The 21,057-nt window shown below is 42.0% G+C and overlaps 4 protein-coding genes and 1 long non-coding RNA gene across 21 annotated transcripts; 3 read left to right on the forward strand and 2 right to left on the reverse strand.

Moving 5' to 3' along the window:
* The first annotated feature begins 302 nt into the window (after positions 1-302).
* On the forward strand, positions 303-4,023 carry LOC113140166 (endonuclease domain-containing 1 protein-like). 6 transcript variants are annotated; one of them, XM_026323931.2, is made up of 6 exons: positions 303-519; positions 687-843; positions 1,462-1,583; positions 1,804-2,151; positions 2,384-2,622; positions 3,353-4,023. In XM_026323931.2, the coding sequence occupies exons 4-6, from the start codon at positions 1,840-1,842 to the stop codon at positions 3,708-3,710; spliced, it is 909 nt and encodes a 302-aa protein (XP_026179716.1). In that variant the 5' UTR covers positions 303-519; positions 687-843; positions 1,462-1,583; positions 1,804-1,839; the 3' UTR covers positions 3,711-4,023. The 6 variants fall into 6 exon arrangements, with proteins under 6 accessions (XP_026179716.1, XP_026179707.1, XP_026179734.1 ...); XM_026323922.2 differs by having other exon boundaries at positions 701-843; XM_026323949.2 differs by having other exon boundaries at positions 736-843.
* Positions 4,024-6,426: 2,403 nt separating this feature from the next.
* Positions 6,427-8,000, forward strand: LOC117152614 (endonuclease domain-containing 1 protein-like). The gene is made up of 2 exons (XM_033325697.1): positions 6,427-6,771; positions 7,004-8,000. The coding sequence occupies exons 1-2, from the start codon at positions 6,460-6,462 to the stop codon at positions 7,592-7,594; spliced, it is 903 nt and encodes a 300-aa protein (XP_033181588.1). The 5' UTR covers positions 6,427-6,459; the 3' UTR covers positions 7,595-8,000.
* On the reverse strand, positions 6,474-13,066 carry LOC113141981 (uncharacterized). Of its 2 annotated transcripts, none has more exons than XR_004463298.1 (6): positions 12,806-13,066; positions 12,661-12,705; positions 11,893-12,336; positions 11,553-11,707; positions 10,024-10,277; positions 6,474-6,609 (listed from the first exon to the last, which is right to left on the reverse strand). It is a non-coding gene; the product is annotated as an uncharacterized LOC113141981 (long non-coding RNA). The 2 variants fall into 2 exon arrangements; XR_003296887.2 differs by having other exon boundaries at positions 11,549-11,707.
* On the forward strand, positions 8,535-16,234 carry LOC113139424 (coronin-2B-like). 11 transcript variants are annotated; one of them, XM_026322688.2, is made up of 15 exons: positions 8,535-9,253; positions 9,634-9,691; positions 10,054-10,254; positions 10,561-10,677; positions 10,798-10,947; positions 11,573-11,773; positions 11,851-11,988; positions 12,240-12,344; positions 12,613-12,709; positions 12,824-12,939; positions 13,047-13,137; positions 13,236-13,396; positions 13,760-13,948; positions 14,038-14,106; positions 14,341-16,234. In XM_026322688.2, exons 2-15 carry the CDS (start codon positions 9,668-9,670, stop codon positions 14,404-14,406), a joined length of 1,725 nt encoding a protein of 574 aa, XP_026178473.1. In that variant the 5' UTR covers positions 8,535-9,253; positions 9,634-9,667; the 3' UTR covers positions 14,407-16,234. The 11 variants fall into 11 exon arrangements, with proteins under 11 accessions (XP_026178473.1, XP_026178494.1, XP_026178417.1 ...); XM_026322709.2 differs by having other exon boundaries at positions 9,634-9,687; XM_026322632.2 differs by lacking the exon at positions 9,634-9,691 and having other exon boundaries at positions 8,535-8,697; positions 8,879-9,253.
* LOC113140660 (acidic leucine-rich nuclear phosphoprotein 32 family member B-like) lies at positions 15,823-20,744 on the reverse strand. Its single transcript, XM_026324558.2, has 7 exons — positions 20,577-20,744; positions 18,350-18,499; positions 17,710-17,832; positions 17,351-17,537; positions 16,877-16,977; positions 16,617-16,686; positions 15,823-16,505 (listed from the first exon to the last, which is right to left on the reverse strand). The coding sequence occupies exons 1-7, from the start codon at positions 20,628-20,630 to the stop codon at positions 16,429-16,431; spliced, it is 762 nt and encodes a 253-aa protein (XP_026180343.1). The 5' UTR covers positions 20,631-20,744; the 3' UTR covers positions 15,823-16,428.
* Between the last annotated feature and the right edge of the window lie 313 nt (positions 20,745-21,057).

Genomic DNA, 21,057 nt, shown 5'->3' on the forward strand with positions numbered 1-21,057 from the left:
GATGGAAATCTGTTTTCACATTTGATTGATATGTATGTTCACATTATTTTAGCAAATAAAAAACTGCTGATTCTTCAGACCTGCTTGTTCTGCCTGGTCCATTTTTCCCTTCAGAGCCGACAATCAGCCTGATCAGACGGATTTGTTTTGTTTGTCTCATTGTCTGCTGCTCATCAGCTGCAGCTCTCTGTTCATTATGTCTTCAGGAAGAATTCAGTATGAGAGAAACAAGAAGAGAAAGAGTCTTTAGAAACCACAGTGACACCAACTTCCTCATCTCTGTTAGCAAAAGCATTGAAACCTGCCACAAAACAAACCCACTCTGTTCACTCTGCTCCTACTTTCATGCTCTTCCCTCCTTTGCACAGTAAAACGTTTTGTTTGAGTGAAGAGCATGTGATATGATTGACTGGTCAGTTTTTTAGTCTTAATTGATCTACAACATATGTGGAATTACTTCTGTTTAAGAGACTCAGCACTAACAACTATGACATATAAATGAAGTGGGGAGGAAAGTACGTAAGTAAATATTCTTCACACCACTGCTGTTACCAGAACTTCTGCTTTTGACACCACAACTACAACAAATTCTAACATTAACATTAGAAAAACTGTGACAGCTTCAGTTCACAGCTCCACCTGCAGTCTCTTCACAGGAGTAAAATGTGTATTTATCGCTACATTAGTCAAATCACTACAGGTTTCTAACAACACACATTGATGCTGCTGCCTCAGTGCTTCTGTGCAGCAGTGTCAGATGGAGAGGGGTGTTTGTGCACGAGCAGCCGTGCATAAACAGCTCGGAAAGGAAGACCCCACACCCCCACCATGATGGAACCACAGGTATGTTTTCCTCCTGAGGCTTATTCTACTGATTACTGTTAATACTACGTTGGGGTTGTTTGGGTTGTTCTATGACAAAGTCAGACAATGTAATATGTTGTTATGTTCATGCAATATGTTTGTTTATGTTGTTTTAATTAAGTAGGAACATAAACCACATGGTTACTTTGGAACAAATACCTGGTAGTTTCATGATAATCAGTGTCACTGACTGTTCCAACTTTTGCAGCTTGAAGGAAACAGGAACATGTGGGACAACAAATACAAGAACCAGGCCACTAACAAAGACTATGATATGATTATAAACAAATATGGCCGAGGCCATTTATTTCCATCTTTGATAAAAGTGATAAAATCTCAACATTCACCCTGACAAACATTGTTCCCCAAGATTTGGACTGTGGTTCAGATAAAGGTCTAAATTCAGCTGATGTCAAAGCTGTTTAGTAGAGAAATCTCTAACATCTCAAATATCTTCATAAATATCTCAAACCTGCAGGATTTTAAAACAAACCTAATTCACTTTAGCTGCTTTAAACAAACACACACCACAAACTGCATATTAAAAACACTAACAGCCTGATTTCATCTGGTGTTTGTGCATTTCTCTGTGGACAGGGTGACAGGTTTGTTGACCATAAATAGGCAGCGTTTGTTGTGCTACAGACAGAAGACAGAGACACATCAGGAGAGAACCGTGGACAGACCTGTGCCAACGAAGACGAAGCTGAGAGATCCAGGTAAGAGATGAAGAGGTGATGTACTTTGCTGTGGGTGTGTCCTACCAGGTGAGTGAACATGTGACTGATCAGGTGTTCAGCTGATTTTCCTGCTACATTTCCAACTTTCTTCAAGTGGAGGAGGAATTTTTACTGTTTAATGTCAAGCTGAGTGTAAAAGTTTGCATCCAGTTATTTTGTGTTACAATATCTTAATAAAGTCCCTTTGTTTTCTCCTCAGATCAGAAAACACAGTGTGACGAGGACTTACCTGAAGATGTGGTGTCTGCGCCCCCTCTCTGTCCTCCTCCTCCTGTCCACTGTTCCCACAGGAAGTGAAGTGGTGCGGTCGATGTCTGACTGTTCTGACTTCCTTCTTCACAACTCTCCACCCCACATCCCAGGGATCCTGGAGGACGGCAACATCCTGGACCAGAACAGATACAAACCCATCTGTCAGAATTATGAGGACGAGAGAAGGTTTGTGACGCTCTATGACACCAAGAACAAGATTCCAGTGTTTTCTGCTTACAAGTACAGGGGGGATGGAGGAAGCAAACCCAACGTCAACTGGAATATAGAGCCACAGGTATGTTTGTCTTTGTCTGATGCATATTGAATTAATACACATATGTATTTACAGTCCTGTTAACTACTAATACTACCAATATTAATGATAACACTAAACAGTGGTACTGTAGAGCCATGACAGTATTTGGACAGATCAGCATTGACTCTGACCTGATGTTGTAGTCAAATAATGAGGGAGCCTTTGATTTACTAACACTCAGCCTCACTAACTCACCTTCCAACTCTAACAGCTCGAGGACGAAAGCAAAGATAAGAACATGGGCCGTGAAACAACAGGGATGACCTACACCCACCAGGCTCAGGACAAAGATTACAAAAACAAAGAAAAACTTGCCCGAGGCCATTTATTTCCACACAATCATGCATTAAATGAAACAGATAAAAGGTCTACCAACACCCTGACCAACATTGTTCCACAAGCAGAACAATTCAACAGTGGCAGCTGGAGTAACATGGAGAACTGTGTCAAATGTCCATCCATCCATCCATCCATTTTCTACCGCTTATCCGGAGCCGGGTCGCGGGGGCAGTAGCCGAATCAGGGATACCCAGACTTCCTTCTCCCTGGACACTTCCTCCAGCTCTTCCGGGGGGACACCGAGGCGTTCCCAGGCCAGCCGGGAGACATAGTCCCTCCAGCGTGTCCTGGGTCTTCCCCGGGGCCTCCTCCCGGTGGGACATGCCCGGAACACCTCCCCAGGAAGGCGCCCAGGAGGCATCCGAAACAGATGCCCGAGCCACCTCAACTGACTCCTCTCGATGTGGAGGAGCAGCGGCTCTACTCCGAGCTCCTCCCGGGTGACCGAGCTCCTCACCCTATCTCTAAGGGAGCGCCCGGCCACCCTGCGGAGGAAGCTCATTTCAGCCGCTTGTATCCGCGATCTCGTTCTTTCGGTCATGACCCAGAGCTCATGACCATAGGTGAGAGTGGGAACGTAGATTGACCGGTAAATCGAGAGCTTCGCCTTCTGGCTCAGCTCCTTCTTCACCACAACGGACCGGTACACCGACCGCATTACTGCTGCCGATGCCCCGATCCGTCTGTCAATCTCACGTTCCGTCCTTCCCTCACTCGTGAACAAGACCCCGAGATACTTAAACTCCTCCACTTGAGGCAGGATCTCTCCCCTGGCCTGGAGATGGCAAACCACCTTTTTCCGGTTGAGCACCATGTGCATGACATGTCCATAACATGTCAAATGTGTTATGGACAAATACTGTAAAGACAACAACGGTGTTCCTGAAGGTTTCGTAGTGACTGGAGAACAGCCAGGCAACAACAAACTCAACAACAAGGTGAACATCCCCAAAATGCTCTGGTCTGCATTCTGCTGTTACAGTGGTGAGAAGAAGAAGTGGTTAGCAAGTGCACACTGGGGTGACAATGTTCCAGATGGCTTCAAACCCAAATATCTACAGACAAGAACTTTGGCTGAACTACAAAACCTTGACTCAGGGTTTCAGGTGTTTCCCAAAACAAAGTGTCCTCTCCATGAAACTGTTAAAGAATTTTACCCAGACCTTGATAAAAGCTGTCAATGTCCACCTCCAGCTTAAACCACATCTGCTCCTCCCACAGGTAACTATAGAGGGAGAGTTACTTTATTTCTGTCCTAAGATCCATAAAAACGCTGATTGTAACTTCTCTCCTTTGAGAAACATCTTCTGCCACTGAAACTCTGTCTCTGCTGCTTGAACCTATTTTAATCTGCTGTTGAGACAAGGAGCAGTCAGATTCCTGATTGTGTCTCCCTGTTTATCCACATAGTCAATGATGCTTTTAGAGCTTTCCACATGAAAATGGAACTGATTATTGTCCAGATGTGGTTGTTTTGCATTTTGGATTTACAAATCTGATTAACAAGCTGTTCTGCCATCATTTCTTCATGTGTGCTACTGATTTTAAAATGTCTTCTACCACTGGTTTGCAGCTCACACACAATAAAATCAATTCAATCACTAATTTGTGTCAAACTGATGTAAATTCTGTTGAAAACCAGCAGGTCCTGTGCTGAATTCTTGTTGGACAGCTTCAGTTTGCTTCCAGAGAAAAAAAACAGGCTGAGAAAGTAAAACATTTCCCATAATCAAAGAATATTCAATTCAATTCAATTCAGTTTTATTTGTATAGCGTCAAATCACAATACAAATAATCTCAAGGCACTTTACAAAAACAAAAAAACCCAACAAATCCCTTATGAGCAACACTTGGTGACAGTGGAGAGGAAAAACTACCTGTAATGGAAGAAAAAACCTCCAGCAGAACCAGGCTCAGTCTGGGCGGCCACCTGCCTCGACCGGTTGGGGTGAGTGGATAGAGGAGAGAGAAAAGAACAACAACAATAAACAACAAATAGACACTGCAGGTTGGTGGGATAGTAATGAGTTACAGTAATCTAGCCTTGAGGTAACAAATGCATGGACTAGTTTTTCTGCATCATTTTGAGACAGGATGTTCCTAATTTTGGAAATGTTGCACAGGTGAAAGAATGCAGTTCTACAGATTTGTTTTATGTATGAGTTAAAGGACATGTCCTGGTCAGAAATAATTCCAAGGTTTTCCACAGTAGTGCTGGAGGCCCCAGGGCTATGCCATCTAAAGTAGCTATAATTTTAGAAAAGTTATTTCTGAGGTTTTTAGGCCCAAATACAATAACTTCTGTTTTCTCTGAATTTAAAAGTAGTAAGTTACTGGTCATCCAGGCCTTTATGTCAGTTAGACACGCTTGAAGTCCAGAGATAGAGATAGAACAGAGATAGATACAGCTGAGTGTCATCTGCATAGCAGTGGTAATTAATAGAGTGCTTCTTAATGACATTGCCTAAAGGAAGCATGTACAGGGTGAACAGAATCGGTCCTAGCACAGAGCCTTGTGGAACTCCATAACTAACTTTTGTGCGTGTGGAAGGTTCATCGTGGACATGAACAAACTGGAATCTGTCCGATAAATAGGATTGGAACCATTTTAACGTTGTTCCTCTGATACCAGTCACATGCTCCAGTCTCTGTAATAAGATGTTGTGGTCAATAGTGTCGAATGCAGCACTAAGGTCTAGGAGGACAAGTATAGAAACAAGTCCATTATCAGAGGCTAAGAGAAGATCGTTGATGACTTTTAACAGTAACAGTATCAGTAACATTAACAATATCAATTAAATAACCTACACACAGCTGCAGAAAAAAGAAAACCTGCTGCTCATCAGCTGCAGCTCTCTGCTCATTATGACTCCAAAGAATTAATTACAAGTGAAGGATAAAACAACCAATGGTCTCAGATTAGTCTGATACAGAAAATAAAGTCAGTACCAAGAAAATAAAAACTCACGTTAAACCTGTAACATTAACACACATTGTCCAGGTTAACTCAATATTCAGTTTCTGTGCATCAAACAGGAAAAATGACTCAGGCTGTGGTTTTTCTACAACGTTGACGAGAAACAAGAAGAGAAAGAGTCTTTAGAAACCACAGTGACAACAACACCTTTATTTTTGTTGGCCACAGGAAACTGCTGAACCTGAGAATAAAAACTAAATATCACACATTATTAACTCAGCTATAAGTCTCTTCACTAAATTCACCAGTAAAAGATCCTTGTTACTGCTGAATTCTTCCTGGACCAGGAGCTGAAACAGTTTGACGTTAGAAAGATTTGGACTGTGGTTCAGATAAAGGTCTAAATTCAGCTGATGTCAAAGCTGTTTAGTAGAGAAATCTCTAACATCTCAAATATCTTCATAAATATCTCAAACCTGCAGGATTTTAATACAGACCTAATTCACTTTAGCTGCTTTAAACAAACACAAACCACAAACTGCATATTAAAAACACTAACAGCCTGATTTCATCTGGTGTTTGTGCATTTCTCTGTAGACAGGGTGACAGGTTTGTTGACCATAAATAGGCAGCGTTTGTTGTGCTTCCTTATAATATGAAAAAAAAACAAACCCACATACGTGTCGTCCCCCAAAACCACAGATCAGAGACAACAGATAAAAGGCAAAGCGTCTTAGAGAGAACAGACAGAAGACAGAGACACATCAGGAAAGAACCGTGGACAGACCTGTGCCAACGAAGACGAAGCTGAGAGATCCAGGTAAGAGATGAAGAGGTGATGTACTTTGTATTGAGCAGATTTTCCTGCTACATTTCCAACTTTCTTCAAGTGGAGGAGGAATTTTTACTGTTTAATGTCAAACTGAGTGTAAAAGTTTGCATCCAGTTATTTTGTGTTACAATATCTTAATAAAGTCCCTTTGTTTTCTCCTCAGATCAGAAAACACAGTGTGACGAGGACTTACCTGAAGATGTGGTGTCTGCGCCCCCTCTCTGTCCTCCTCCTCCTGTCCACTGTTCCCACAGGAAGTGAAGTGGTGCAGTCGATGTCTGACTGTTCTGACTTTCTTCTTCACAACTCTCCACCCAACATCCCAGGGATCCTGGAGGACGGCAACATCCTGGACCAGAACAGATACAAACCCATCTGTCAGACTTATGAAAACGAGAGAAGGTTTGTGACGCTCTACGACACAGAGAACAAGATTCCAGTGTTTTCTGCTTACAAGTACAGGGGGGATGGAGGAAGCAAACCCAACATCCACTGGAAGATAGAGCCACAGGTAGGTTTGTCTTTGTCTGATGCATATTGAATTAATACTCACATGTATTTACAGTCCTGTTAACTACTAATACTACCAATATTAATGATAACACTAAACAGTGGTACTGTAGAGCCATGACAGTAGTTGGACAGATCAGCATTGACTCTGACCTGATGTTGTAGTCAAATAATGAGGGAGCCTTTGATTTACTAACACTCAGCCTCACTAACTCACCTTCCAACTCTAACAGCTCGAGAACAGACAAGGTGATAGGAACATGGGCCGTGAAACAACAGGGATGACCTACACCCACCAGGCTCAGGACAAAGATTACAAAAACAAAGATAAACTTGACCGAGGCCATTTATTTCCACGCTCTCATGCATTCAGTGAAACAGATAAAAGGTCTACCAACACCCTGACCAACATTGTTCCACAAGCAGAACAATTCAACAGTGGCAGCTGGAGTAACATGGAGAACTGTGTCAAATGTGTTATGGACAAATACTGTAAAGACAACAACGGTGTTCCTGAAGGTTTCGTAGTGACTGGACAACAGCCAGGCAACAACAAACTCAACAACAAGGTGAACATCCCCAAAATGCTCTGGTCTGCGTTCTGCTGTTACAGTGGTGAGAAGAAGAAGTGGTTAGCAAGTGCACACTGGGGTGACAATGTTAAATCTAAAGACAAATATCTACAGACAAGAACTTTGGCTGAACTACAAAACCTTGACTCAGGATTTCAGGTGTTTCCCAAAACACAGTGTCCTCTCGATGAAACTGTTAAAGAATTTTACCCAGACTTTGATAAAAGTTGTCAATGTCCACCTCCAGCTTAAACCACATCTGCTCCTCCCACAGGTAACTATAGAGGGAGAGTTACTTTATTTCTGCCCTAAGATCCATAAAAACGCTGATTGTAACTTCTCTCCTTTGAGAAACATCTTCTGCCACTGAAACTCTGTCTCTGCTGCTTGAACCTATTTTAATCTGCTGTTGAGACAAGGAGCAGTCAGATTCCTGATTGTGTCTCCCTGTTTATCCACATAGTCAATGATGCTTTTAGAGCTTTCCACATGAAAATGGAACTGATTATTGTCCAGATGTGGTTGTTTTGCATTTTGGATTTACAAACCTGATTAACAAGCTGTTCTGCCATCATTTCTTCATGTGTGCTACTGATTTTAAAATGTCTTCTACCACTGGTTTGCAGCTCACACACAATAAAATCAATTCAATCACTAATTTGTGTCAAACTGATGTAAATTCTGTTGAAAACCAGCAGGTCCTGTGCTGAATTCTTGTTGGACAGCTTCAGTTTGCTTCCAGAGAAAAAAAACTGGCTGAGAAATTAAAAACATTTTCCATAATTAAAGAAAATCAATGAAATCAAAGAAAACCTGCTGCTCATCAGCTGCAGCTCTCTGCTCATTATGTCTTCAGGAAGAATTCAGTACAAGTGAAGGATAAAACAACCAATGGTCTCAGATTAGTCTGATACAGAAAATAAAGTCAGTACCAGGAAAATAAAAACTCATGTTAAACCTGTAACATTAACACACATTGTCCAGGTTAACTCAATATTCAGTTTCTGTGCATCAAACAGGAAAAATGACTCAGGCTGTGCTTTTTCTACAACATTGATGAGAAACAAGAAGAGAAAGAGTCTTTAGAAACCACAGTGACACCAACTTCCTCATCTCTGTTAGCAAAAGCATTGAAACCTGCCACAAAACAAACCCACTCTGTTCACTCTTCTGCTACTTTCATGCTCTTCCCTCCTTTGCACAGTAAAACGTTTTGTTTGAGTGAAGAGCATGTGATATGATTGACTGGTCAGTTTTTTAGTCTTAATTGATCTAAAACATATGTGGAATTACTTCTGTTTAAGAGACTCAGCACTAACAACTATGACATATAAATGAAGTGGGGAGGAAAGTACGTAAGTAAATATTCTTCACACCACTGCTGTTACCAGAACTTCTGCTTTTGACACCACAGCTACAACAAATTCTAACATTAACATTAGAAAAACTGTGACAGCTTCAGTTCACAGCTCCACCTGCAGTCTCTTCACAGGAGTAAAATGTGTATTTATCGCTACATTAGTCAAATCACTACAGGTTTCTAACAACACACATTGATGCTGCTGCCTCAGTGCTTCTGTGCAGCAGTGTCAGATGGAGAGGGGTGTTTGTGCACGAGCAGCCGTGCATAAACAGCTCGGCTAATGTGGGAGCAGGAGTTAGACGTCACGGACCAGGAGCGGACAGGCACAGAAACAAGGCAGAAAGTACCGAGGCCGTGGCTGCAGTCAGGAGTGAGGAGCACTGAGGACACTGCAGTTACAGTACTACAGTATTTACAGCACATCATAGGAAAAGGTGAAGTATCATATTATTCAGCAGGTACTGCACAGGTGGTCGTTTGTAGTGATCAAATGCCAGCAGATGTTTTCAGGAAGAGAAGCCAGTGATTCCTACAGGACTGAGTCTGAGGTAAGAACAGAGTCGTCTGGGTGTCATGGCTGAGATTCTGGGGAACATTATTTGTCCTCTAGCACAAAGGGAGACGGCTAATAAATACAAGTCAGCTGCCAGTCAGCAGCCGTTTGTGTAGCTTTGCATAACAAAACTTTAAAATGCTAAACTGCATCTGTCCACATGTGGTAAAATCAACCTACTAGAAGACCCAAAACTCAAATCTGGACGAAAAATCTGTAGAAATATTAGACTTGATGATTGGAAACACATTTTTAAAGGAACAACCTGATTTTTACTGATAATGTTCAGATCAAGGGAAAGGTTTTTCTATCTTCTATCCATGTCCTCCTTTCTTTCCTTCCCTCTCCTTGAGCTTTTCTCTCTTTTCTCTACAGTAAACTGATCTAGCCGCAGCAGAGGTCAAAGGTCATGAGGCGTAACAACAGGAAGTGTGTATGCACCTTCTGAATCTTTAATAAACAGCACAGGCTGTTCTTGACAACGTCTTTATCAGTGTGTGTGTGTGTGTGTATGAATGATTAAAACGTTCAGTTATTGAAGAAATCAATCCATTATTGATAAGGTTATGAAAGGCAGTAATGACAGCTGATTGCATTATTGATTAGAGCAGATAATGCAGCTGTTACACTTCCACAATCCTATTACGAGATTACGTCAGTCACAAACACTCATCTCTCTTTTATCTGCATGCACAGATTAAAACATTAACAATGTATGTCAACATGTTTGTGCTGGTGTTAAACTGCTAATAAAGTTTTAAAGACCTTCCCAGCTGGTACTTCCTGTTCCTCCAGATGTCGTGGCGTTCATCTTTCCACTGCTCCAAGTTTCGTCACGTGTTCGGAAAGCCGGCCACCAAGGAGCACAGCTACGACGGGGTGCCAATCACACGCAGCGTCCACGACAACCACTACTGCTCAGCGAATCCCTGCTTCATCGCCGTGGTGACAGAGTGCGCCGGGGGCGGGTCCTTTTTGGTGCTGCCCGTCCATCATGTGTGTTTGTCAACATTTTCCTCCTGAGGAACAAATAGGAACAAGGACATTTTCCTTTTCATGTCAAAGACACACATCATTATATTAAAAATAGATTACAGAAGAAAGTGATTAAAGCCAATAACCGATCGCTTTATTGATTAGACCAGATATCGCATGTGTTTTGCCAACAGTATGTGCTTAACTTCTATTTTTATTCTAATATTCAAGGTCAAAGATATTGAAAAAATAAAAGATTAGTGCTAATGATGAATTTAAAAAAAAAAGCTGGTGTGATGTAGTGTAAATTATTTTGTTCTCTCTCAGACAGGCAGGGTGGACCCTCAGCACCCGAGGGTGTGTGGCCACAGCGGCAGGGTTCTGGACGTTAAGTGGAACCCGTTTGATGATCACTGCATCGCCTCGTGCTCAGAGGACTGCACTGTATGTTTACATTTGTGCGTCAGTTAAAGACGTATTCATAAACAAATTACAAAGATTTGATGAAAGTACAAGATTTTTCCATTTATGTTCAGATGAATAAAACTATTTCTGTGTTTCCAGGTGAAGATCTGGGACATCCCAGCCTGTGGCGTCCAACAGAATTTAACCAAGGCCAGGAAGACTCTGATTGGTCACTCCAGGAGGGTGGGGCTTATCGAGTGGCACCCAACAGCTGAAAACCTGCTGCTTAGCTCCGCCTATGACTACAAGGTCGGGAACCTCATTGGACAATGGCAGCGTCACCTTTGGTTTTATTCCACATTTTCAAAGGATCATCCGGCAGCAACATGCAACTTAAGGGTCTAACAAGTTGAAACTTACAGCTTGGGGTCCAGTCTCAACCACTTTACATTCAGATAGAGCTTTTAATTTCAAAGTGCCACTCCTAATGTTGTGTTTGTGTCCACCCTGGTGATCAGTCCAGTTTTCCCTCAGTTTTAGCTCTGGGTTTGGTCTCCACCACCTCCTGAGGGAAATCTCTGGCTCTTTAGTTGCTAAATGCTCCACTATGTTCACCAGCTGGTCTCTGACTGTGTCTGTCTGCTGCTGAGCAGGTAGAGGACAATGGCTTTTTACAGCTGCAGCTCTGAAACAGCTGCTAAGAGAAGGGTCAAAGTGAACCGAAACAGTAAAGTCGTGGGCTATAAACCTAAAAAAAAAATAATGTGAAACTCTGTAAACCTGCAAAAACGAGAAGAGCTGCAGATTTTTTTAGGTTCATTACTGTGAGCGACCACGTTCACGTTATCATGGGTAGAATGAAAACACTGATTATATATTTAAACATTTCTGTGTATTGAGGTAAACTCACTGACTTCCTCTGTTTTTGCACCAGGTGCTCCTCTGGGACGTGTCTCAGGTAGGTGCAGTAATCAGGTCCCCGGTCCGGATTGTTCTGAGGCCAATCCACCACCGGTACCCGTCTGAGACGCTGCTGCTTTCAGTCTGCTTCAACTGCGACGGCAGCAGGCTGGCGGTCACATGCAAAGACAGACGGATTAGAGTGTTGGATCCACGGACTGGAAAAATTTTACAGGTGTGGAACTTGTCTGATTGTGTCTCCTCATGAACACAGAAGACAAATCTGTAACAGTGTGACTGATGCTCCTGCAGGTGTCCTGCAGTAAATCCCACAGAGCCAGTAAAGTTTTATACCTGGGAGGGTTGAAAATGCTGCTGTCCACCGGCTGCTCACCCTGGAACCACAGACAGGTCGTCCTCTGGGACCTCGTAAGAGACAATCACAGCATCGTAATCATATTTCCTGAATTACCTGAACTCATTTACCTTAATTAAATTAAATTAGCTGGGATCAATAAAGCTTATATTATCACACATTTTACTTTTGGCACACTGGTCCTAGAGGTCGTGTTGTCAGCCTCCAGATGTTTAAGCTGAAGAAACCAGTCTCACTCTTCAAACCAACATCGGGGTTTTGTAAAGTCAGAAGTGAAGCTATTGATTGAGTTTATCTTTTTGTCACCGTGTGTTTGTGTGTGCAGGATGACTTATCTGAACCTCTGCTTGAAGAAGATTTGGATGGATCAGCAGGAGTTCTCTTCCCGTTCTATGACCCGGACACACACATGCTGTACCTGGCTGGAAAGGTCATACAAAAACACAAAGCACAGACACACACCCTCAACTTTGACTCAGGACCAACAGCAGAATAAACAGCTGCTTTTCTTTCATCTTGAGAAATGTATGTGACTCCTCCTACTGACAGAGCTCAGTGTGGTAAAACTGTAAATGTCATATACCTCATATACACAACCTCAAAAATACTGTTGTGTTCGTAAATTCCTGCGTCATTACACACAGCCAACAGTGAGGATGCTAGAGTCTCTTGTGTTTTGCTGTGTTTACGGACTCCAGGGTGATGGGAACATCAGGTGCTATGAGCTGAGTGCTGAGAAACCTTACCTGAGCTTCCTGATGGAGTACAGGTCGCTGCTGCCACAGAAAGGCCTGGGTGAGATTAACACTCAAATAACTCTTCATTACACTGGAGGCCAAATGAATGGAAAACTATGCACTCATATTTAGGGAAGTGAAAATGTCCTTTGACCTTTGACCCTGACCGTAGGGGTGATGCCGAAGCGCGGCCTGGACGTGAGCACCTGTGAAGTTTTCAGATTTTATCGCCTCATCGCTGTCAAAGACCTCGTGGAGCCACTGTCAATGATCGTACCAAGAAAAGAGGTTAGGACGACGTGTTTACCTCGATAAGAAATGCATTTCTAGATTTTAATGAATGAAAACAAAAAGGAAAGCACAAGAAATGACGTGTTCCCCGTGTGTCCTTGCAGTCTGGTATTTTCCAGGAGGATCTGTATCCACTGACAGCTGGAAACCAGGCGGCCATGACGGCTCAAGAGTGGCTGTCAGGGATCAACAGGGGTCAGTGACGCACCAGGACCTGAATGGCTGACAGAAACACAGATACATGTCTGTACAGATCTTCTACAGATCCAATATAACTTACACGTCTTCATCAGGGCCGGTGCTGATGTCCCTGGAGCCTGGGACTCATGTAACCAACCCATACCCAGAAATCCCTGCTAGGAAGAGGCTGGTGAGGCAGCTGAGCTCTCTGAGGTTCCAGACGGACCCACCTGTTGGTGCAGTGACTCGGGCAAACCTGGTCTTGATGGAAGAGGTAGAGCAGAGGAAATGTCACACTTTGGTTTGGTTTGAACCACATCCAAAGCAGAACCATTCTTACACACAATACACACACCACAGAGGTCAAGTTCAGATCAACAACTCACATCAGGCTGCTGGAAAACTGTTTCTGAAGTTTCATCTGGATGATTTTCATTTTTGAACCGAAACTACGTTTTGGTCAAAAGGCCAAATATTGAGTAGTTTTAGGTTCATCCACAGCGTCTCTTAGGCTGTAATATTTAATAAACCTTTCAGTATATTCAACACAACCAATCAATAAGAAACAGCTTGTTAAGAGTATTTGCAGTAAATCTGATGTAAAAACATGTCTGACAGTTCTGTGTTTTGCATAAAGCAGCTCGTTATCTCTCTCGAGGCCTTCCTCAAGGAGCAGCTGGCCTACCAGGACGCCAAGTACCCCCGAGATTTGAGCGACCTCTCAGGGTGGCAGCCCGACGAGACCCAGATCCCACTGTGGACGTACTGCAGCACGCCACACTGCTGCGAGCCCGTCGAGAGACCGCCACCGCCAACCGAGGGCGAGGTGAGGCGGGAACACTGCAGGTCTGCTAACACTCTGCCCACTTTAGCCTCCTCCTGCAACGAAACATCCCTCAATTTTCTTAATTTCAGCTCCTGCAAGCATTTTACAGGCAGCAAGACGAGATCAGAGGCCTGAGAGAAGAGATCAACCAGAAAGACGTTAGTATTCAAACACACACAACATGGTGCATTCACTTCTAAATCAAAGCTAACACACTTTGAAAGATCAAAACTTAAATATTTGGTCACCACTAAACATGTGGAGCCTTTTGGTCCAATCTGGATCTGTTTGTCAAACTGTTAAATATCTGCACACGACAACACAGGACTTCTAGTTCTAAGTCTTTCTAATCCAACAGTAAAGTTGTGGTGAATCTGTTTTTTGTTGTGCAGGTGAAAATCGCTCAGCTGCATCTGGAGATCAGAAACACCAGAAACAACATGAGGGCGACTTTCTGATTTCACCAATCAGCTCTCTCGTTTCTATCAAAAAAACAAAGAAACTTCATACATGAGAAACAAAATATTTCCCAATAAGACAAACACACTTTGATTTTTACTTAACACATAAGTTGGAACAGTTTGAAACCTTACTAATCTCTAGCTACAGCGACATCTGCTGGTTTGTGAAACAATTGCAGCCAAATCATTTCAACACCGTTTTAAACTTGTTCACCTCACGAGTAAACAGCCTGAGCATCTTAAATTCCCCTGGGGGATTAATAAAGTTCATCTCAGCACTTTTTCTGTTCAGAAGTGCTGCATGAGAAGTTAATGTTACTGTGCAAAACACCAACATTAGCAATAGAAAACCTGCATATTAAAGACATGTGGTGCCACCACATATGAATGTACCTTAACCCTAATGTATGTATGTACCCTAATATAAACGCCACCTTCACCATGATGGAGGAGGCGCTAGTGCAGCATTAGACTGACAGTTTTAGCTCCGTGTACTGAACAAACGGAGGATTTTAATGGACTGTGGAAGACCAAAAAAAAGAGCTTGGTAATAAAGGATGGGATATATAAACATACATGAAAAACAGGCACCACATGCACATAAAGAGAAACAACTCAACAAAAGCTAAATAGATCACAGAACATACAGATCCTGCTGTTTGGAGGAGAGGTCTGTAAAAATCTGGCCAGGACGAATTTGGGGTAAATGGGGCTTGACAAAGCTGAGAGGAGACGCCAGGAGGAAAATGTTAAGATTTTATTTACAGTGTCTTTTTTGTATGATTTTTTTGTTGTTGTTTGTTTTTCATTTAACTTACAGAAAGTAAAAAACAAAAAAAAAAAACAAAAACAAAACACAAACTAGTCGGTATTAAGTGTGAAGGAACAACAGCTGGTTCTCTCAAGAGAAGAAATGAAGAGAGTCCCCAAACAACCACACAAAATTAAACAACTTCTCTGAAAAAATATTTCTTTTAAAAAGCTCTGTTGGCGGAAACGAGAGACAGTTTGCCCTGAGCGCGCTCGGCCTGGGGGGGATCTCGGGTGTTTTCTAGCTTTGACTGTGCTGATGACATCACAGGGCCTGTGTAGAGCACGGTGATGACATCAGAGCTGCTGGGTCAGTCCCAGAGTGATGATGTCACGGAGAAAGATGGCAAAGAAGTTTTCTTTTCACGTACTCACAAAGGAACTACTGCGACTTTCCGACATGTTGGATTGACCAAAAAATGATTTTAACAGCAGATGTGACAAACCTTTCTCGTAACTCAGAGTCTGATTTTAAACGGAAACAAAAAGCTTATCTTTTAACCTCAAAACAACTCAGAAAGTATCTCTACAAATCAAATCTCAGCAGAATCAAATGGTGATGCATTTACTTGTCATTAACAGGACAGGAATTTTGAGCTAAAATAGGAAGAGGTTTGCATCATGCGCTTTTCTTATATTTGTGAAACAGCGTGCTGAGGTGTTCGACAGCAAAACAAAATATTGGAGAAATTCCCAGTTTTTACCTCATTTTAGCCACAAAATTCTCAGCGTCCTACAAAAACTCATCTGATTTACCACCAAAATCGAGTGAGATTTTCAGATTTAACCTGATGTAGGACAAAATTCATTGATAAGTTAATTGATGGAGTATTTATCCGCAACAACGGTGATGACCCGATAAATGTATCGAGCATTTTGTTTAAAGAAAAATGCCAAAACTTTGTCTCGTTCCAGATACAAAAACAAAGATTTGCTGCTGTTTGTCGATGTATGTGGTCAGTTCAATTTATCGTTGGGTTACGGGATTTTGGTTGGAAAAAACAAAATAAAAAAACAACATATTTAAAATTTCACTGACCAAACAATTAATCAAAATGTTATATGTTTTTCTGAATTTAAAGCTGCCGTGTCTTATTCCTGAGATTACAAACACACAGAATCCAGAAAAAGAGCACAGTGGGAGTAGACCAGTCACAGAAATGGGATGCAGCCGAGCAGTGTAGGGAGGAGGGTGGGGTCAGGGAGTCCTTATTCATCATCATCCTCATCCTCATCCTCAGGGTCCCTCTTCCTCTTCTCTCCTTTGGCTGGAGAGGAGTCTTCGTCTGCAGAGGAGAGACGGATATTTAACAGGAAAACACGGTGGAAGATGAATAATAATGAAATATTTGTGGATGTCAATAGTAAAAACCACATCAACACAAACTGTTACTGACCATCCTCCTCCTCATCATCTTCCTCTTCTTCCTCCTCGTCACTGTCCACGTCTCCATTCACCTCCCCACCCTGTAAAGAAAGCTCCTCTGTTAAAATTTTAAAACCGTGCTGAGCTGAAAATAAATGTTTTTAAACTCCCGCTGTCAAAACAAACTTGATTTAAATCACATCCAGTCTCAGGAGACGCAGTGTCAACTCGCCCCCTGCTGGACAAACCACCGCAACAACCCTGATGATACTTTTCAAACCAAAAACTCACCACCTCGTCGCCGCTGTCCTCTTCGTCATCATCGTCATCTTCAGCCACTACGTCCTCCTCATCCTCCTCTTCCTCTTCCTCGAAGTCCTCTGACTCGCCCTCTGGAAGTGAAGATATTAAAAATCACATACTCCAGTTTTCACACACAAACATGTTTGGCTCCAAACAAAATATGAGAATAAAAAAAAAAACTAACTGATGCCCAAGAAAGCTGGGTCTTTGTGAACCAGTTCCTCTGGTGTGGGACAAAATATGAATCACATTAGACCCTAAATAACTGTTTTGAATAATTCTGCAACATCTGATAATACAGAAAGCAATTAAACAAAAAACAATTCAATGGTTACTAGAATTATTGCAGATAAATTGTCAGGTGGTTGTTGATTCTGCTGCAGCTCAGCGTCACAGAGCAAAAGTCAATAAACTGACAGCTGAACAGACGCAGCCAATCAGACGTCAGCACCACCGCCTCACCTTCTTCATCCTCGTCGTCAACACCGTCGCCCTCTCCGTCAGAGTCAGACGCCTCACAGTCGTCTATGTCGTAGCCGTCCAGGTAGGTGAGCTGGGGGAGGAGCTTGAAGATGGACTCCCGGTAGTCGGCCAGGTTGGTCACCTCGCAGTTAAACAGGTCGAGACTCTTGAGCTGCGACAACTTTTTCTGGAGGCGACACGACACAGTCACATAATTCGTCTGCACAAAACAAACTGGTGATGATCTTCATAGCTTATTCATCTTTAAACACCAGACGAATGTTTGTTTAAACCAGAGGAGGCAGATAAACAATTTGGTGTCACGATGGCGAGTGCTGGTCATTCGGACACCAACTCACCAGCGGCTCCAGGGTGCTGATGTCTTTGAACTTGTTCCCACTGAGGTTAAGGTGCGTTAGATTCACCAGCCGCTCCGCCAGCACCTCCAGACCTCCTGATATCCTGTTGTCGCTCAGCTCCAACTGCACAGGAGACAAAGGGGGAAAAGTTATTTACGTTTCTTTATCCTGACATTTAAGCAGAACTGAGCTAATTTGTACGGGTTATAACCTCAGCTCAGGTAAGCACAAAATCCATCCTCCAAAATCAAACATACAGTTAAATTTACTTTAGCTTCAGCTTATTGTACCTAATAAACTGACCACTGATGGTGCATTCTTTGTTTTTGGTTGACCCCAACAGGCAATTCAGAGGAAATGCCTTCTAAATGGGGTTTAAAGCAAAAATAAAATAACCAGCTGGAAGCACAGTTTGCAACATACAGACGTTGGATAACCATTTTATTCATTCTGCATGTCCTAGCAGGGCAGTGTGAAACATTTAATATTATTATTGCTATTTTTGTTCCTATAGCAAAATAAAAAAAAAATCCCTCCTAAAATAAGGAAAGACATGAGGAAACCAAGCTGCATTATAAAAATCAGACATTTCAATTTTTGCTCAACGTCTTAAAAACTGGATCATGTTTGTTCATCGCACCTTTTTGAGTTTGTCCAGTTTGGGGATGTCTGCAACGCTGGTCAACCCAACGTTGATGAGGCTCAGCAGCTCCAGGTTCGAGAACTCTTCTGTGATTCCCTCGATCTTCCCATCACTGGAGCGACAGTTGTCCAGAACCAGCTCCTGGACCTGAGGGGAGGGAAGCGGATCGAGTTAGTCCAGGTTTTAATTTAATTACATGTTCAAGTAAAACCAGACAATTAGAAAAATTACAAACAAATTCACAACTAGCTATTGATTAATGAGTAAAATTAGTAATTATTATTAACCAAACCAAAAGTGATATGTTTACTGACTGTTGGCACTTACAGCGCTGCTGCACAGAAGCATGTTTGCAAATGACTAATGTCTTGATTTGATGGTTGTGACTAATTCAGTTATTTTACTGCTTTGACTTGGAGCTGAGTCGAACTTACAAAGATGACGCTTAGTGAAAACCACAGAGCAGTTGGAAAGTTAAACCAGAAATCCATAATTTCAACAAATGATGAAGCAGTTATTTAGTTTTTCTTATGATCACATATTTCACTTCAGATACATTTAAGATTTTGACTTTTTTCCATCAAAATAAGAAATGAAATATATTTTTCAGAGTAAAATGTATTTTATTGTTTAATTAGCAGAAGAAATGCACAATATTTTTACAGCATCAGATAAAACTGGACTTTCAATATGTGGTCCGATGGAGAAGCAGAGCAGATCTGCATCAAATAACGTTTTCATAAGAAAGTGGAACATTTTTTAAGCAAAAAAAGCCAAATTTTGTCTGGTTCCATCCTCTTTAGTTGTGAGGATGTAACACTATTGTTCGTCATGGGTGGTATTAACCTGGATATCTCTGGGTTTTCATCACTATTAGTCTGATGGACAGGACAGGTGAAGCCATGAGCTTGGATAGAGGATTAAAGAATAAAAATGATCCCTAATGTGCAGTTTGATGTAACACAAGACAAAAACACTGTGAGGACAAACATCTCACCACTTAAAAGCCAAGTTGGCTTTAAGGAACAATCAGAGAATTAAAAAATATATTATGTGAATAAAGCTCTTGATGGATTCTGGATTGTGAAGATCATTATTTGATACAGGTGCAATAAAAACAAGGAAAAACATGATTTGGAAAGAAGGGGCCAAATTTAGGAGCCAGCGGAGGGAGCAGGTTAGGGAAGAGGAGTCGGGAACACTTTCGTATTGGGACGCGGCCCGGACACTGTTTGTAAACTCCCAGCACACGTGATGCTAAGCTAGCTCACCTGCTAGCTCAGCTCCGCTGGCCTCCCAAATATTATCCCACATAATAAGGCCACGCGTCACACCGGGACACTATAACCCGGTTTACAGCGGTTTGGGACTTAATCCGGGGGTTTAAGGCAAAACCAAAGCACACGTAGTACGTTCGTTAGCATGCTAGCGTTAGCATACCACTGGCTACGCGCCCTTCGCACGTTACAGACTCGGGCTCCGACTAATCTCTGGAGCTGCCAACAATTTTGTTATTTAGACATTTAAACTTAAAACTGCGGCATTAAATTAACACAGTATTCTTGTTGGAAGTAATAAATAAAGGTTTTTATCGGCTTTGGCTTGTAACTTTAGAAATTACGAGGCCTTTCCTGGTTTAGTACAATAAGCGGTAAAACCGATATCATGACGAGTCATTTTTGACTGAAAACGTTATTAAACTATAATTTTACGACTATTCCACCATTTTAGGCACAGAAATTATTTGAGAAAAAACATTAAAGCCTGTAGTTTGTTTATTTACACACTGGGAAAATTATCAGTCTTTCAACTTCGAAATAACCTGATTCCAGACATTAGCCAGGGCCCGGGGGAGACAACGATGTGAGACACGTTACCGTTTGGCTTCACACAAACCGATTTTAAGCGTTTATTTGGTAGAATAAAATAGTATTTAGAGATAAATACGCGAGATAAAAGAGGAGATGAAATAAAAAAACAGCTGCATGACTGCGCTAAAACGACCAAAACAATAAAACCACCTGGTGATGAATTAAAGGTTTAAATTTAACGAAATGCGTCGTTTTTTTGTGGTTTCCGTGGATCTGGGGGTCCAGTCTGACCACTAAATACACATTTGGTCACTTTTGGGGACTTGCTTTCAGCGCCATGTGCTCGCCTCCCCTTCTCCTCCGGCCGGTGAAGTTTATTTTGGTGTAAACAACAAACAAACCGGGTCACTCACCTCCGTTGGCGACCGGTGCCGCAGTTCTAATGAGACCCTCTTCTTCATGTCCATTTTCCTCTGGTTCTGACCCGGATTCTTCTTCCTGCGACGCTGAAATCTTATTTCTCCTCGAGCTTCTCTTCAGTATCAACACGCGGAACCGACGTGAAGCTAGTGAGGACTAACACGGCGGACTTCCGGGCCACACTTTCAAAATAAAACTCGCATGCCTACAGCGGAAATGCGAAGTAGATGTCTTTTTAAAAAAGCAGCTTTCGTTTTTAAAAAAATATATTTGAAAAGATCCGTTTTCTGTAAAAAAAAAAAAAAAAAAAGCTGTAGTGTTTTTAGTGCGTCAAAAACAGTCTTTGTATTTGTCCCACATTAATATTTTACCTACTTAAATTACAAAGTTTTATTTTTTTCCATATGATACATGTGCTGCTGGTGTCTTGTAACATCATATAATGGCGTGTCTCATAATTAATAATGAATCTAT

This window comes from Mastacembelus armatus, chromosome 18 (assembly GCF_900324485.2).
Source record: "Mastacembelus armatus chromosome 18, fMasArm1.2, whole genome shotgun sequence".
Taxonomy (NCBI): Eukaryota; Metazoa; Chordata; class Actinopteri; order Synbranchiformes; family Mastacembelidae; genus Mastacembelus; species Mastacembelus armatus.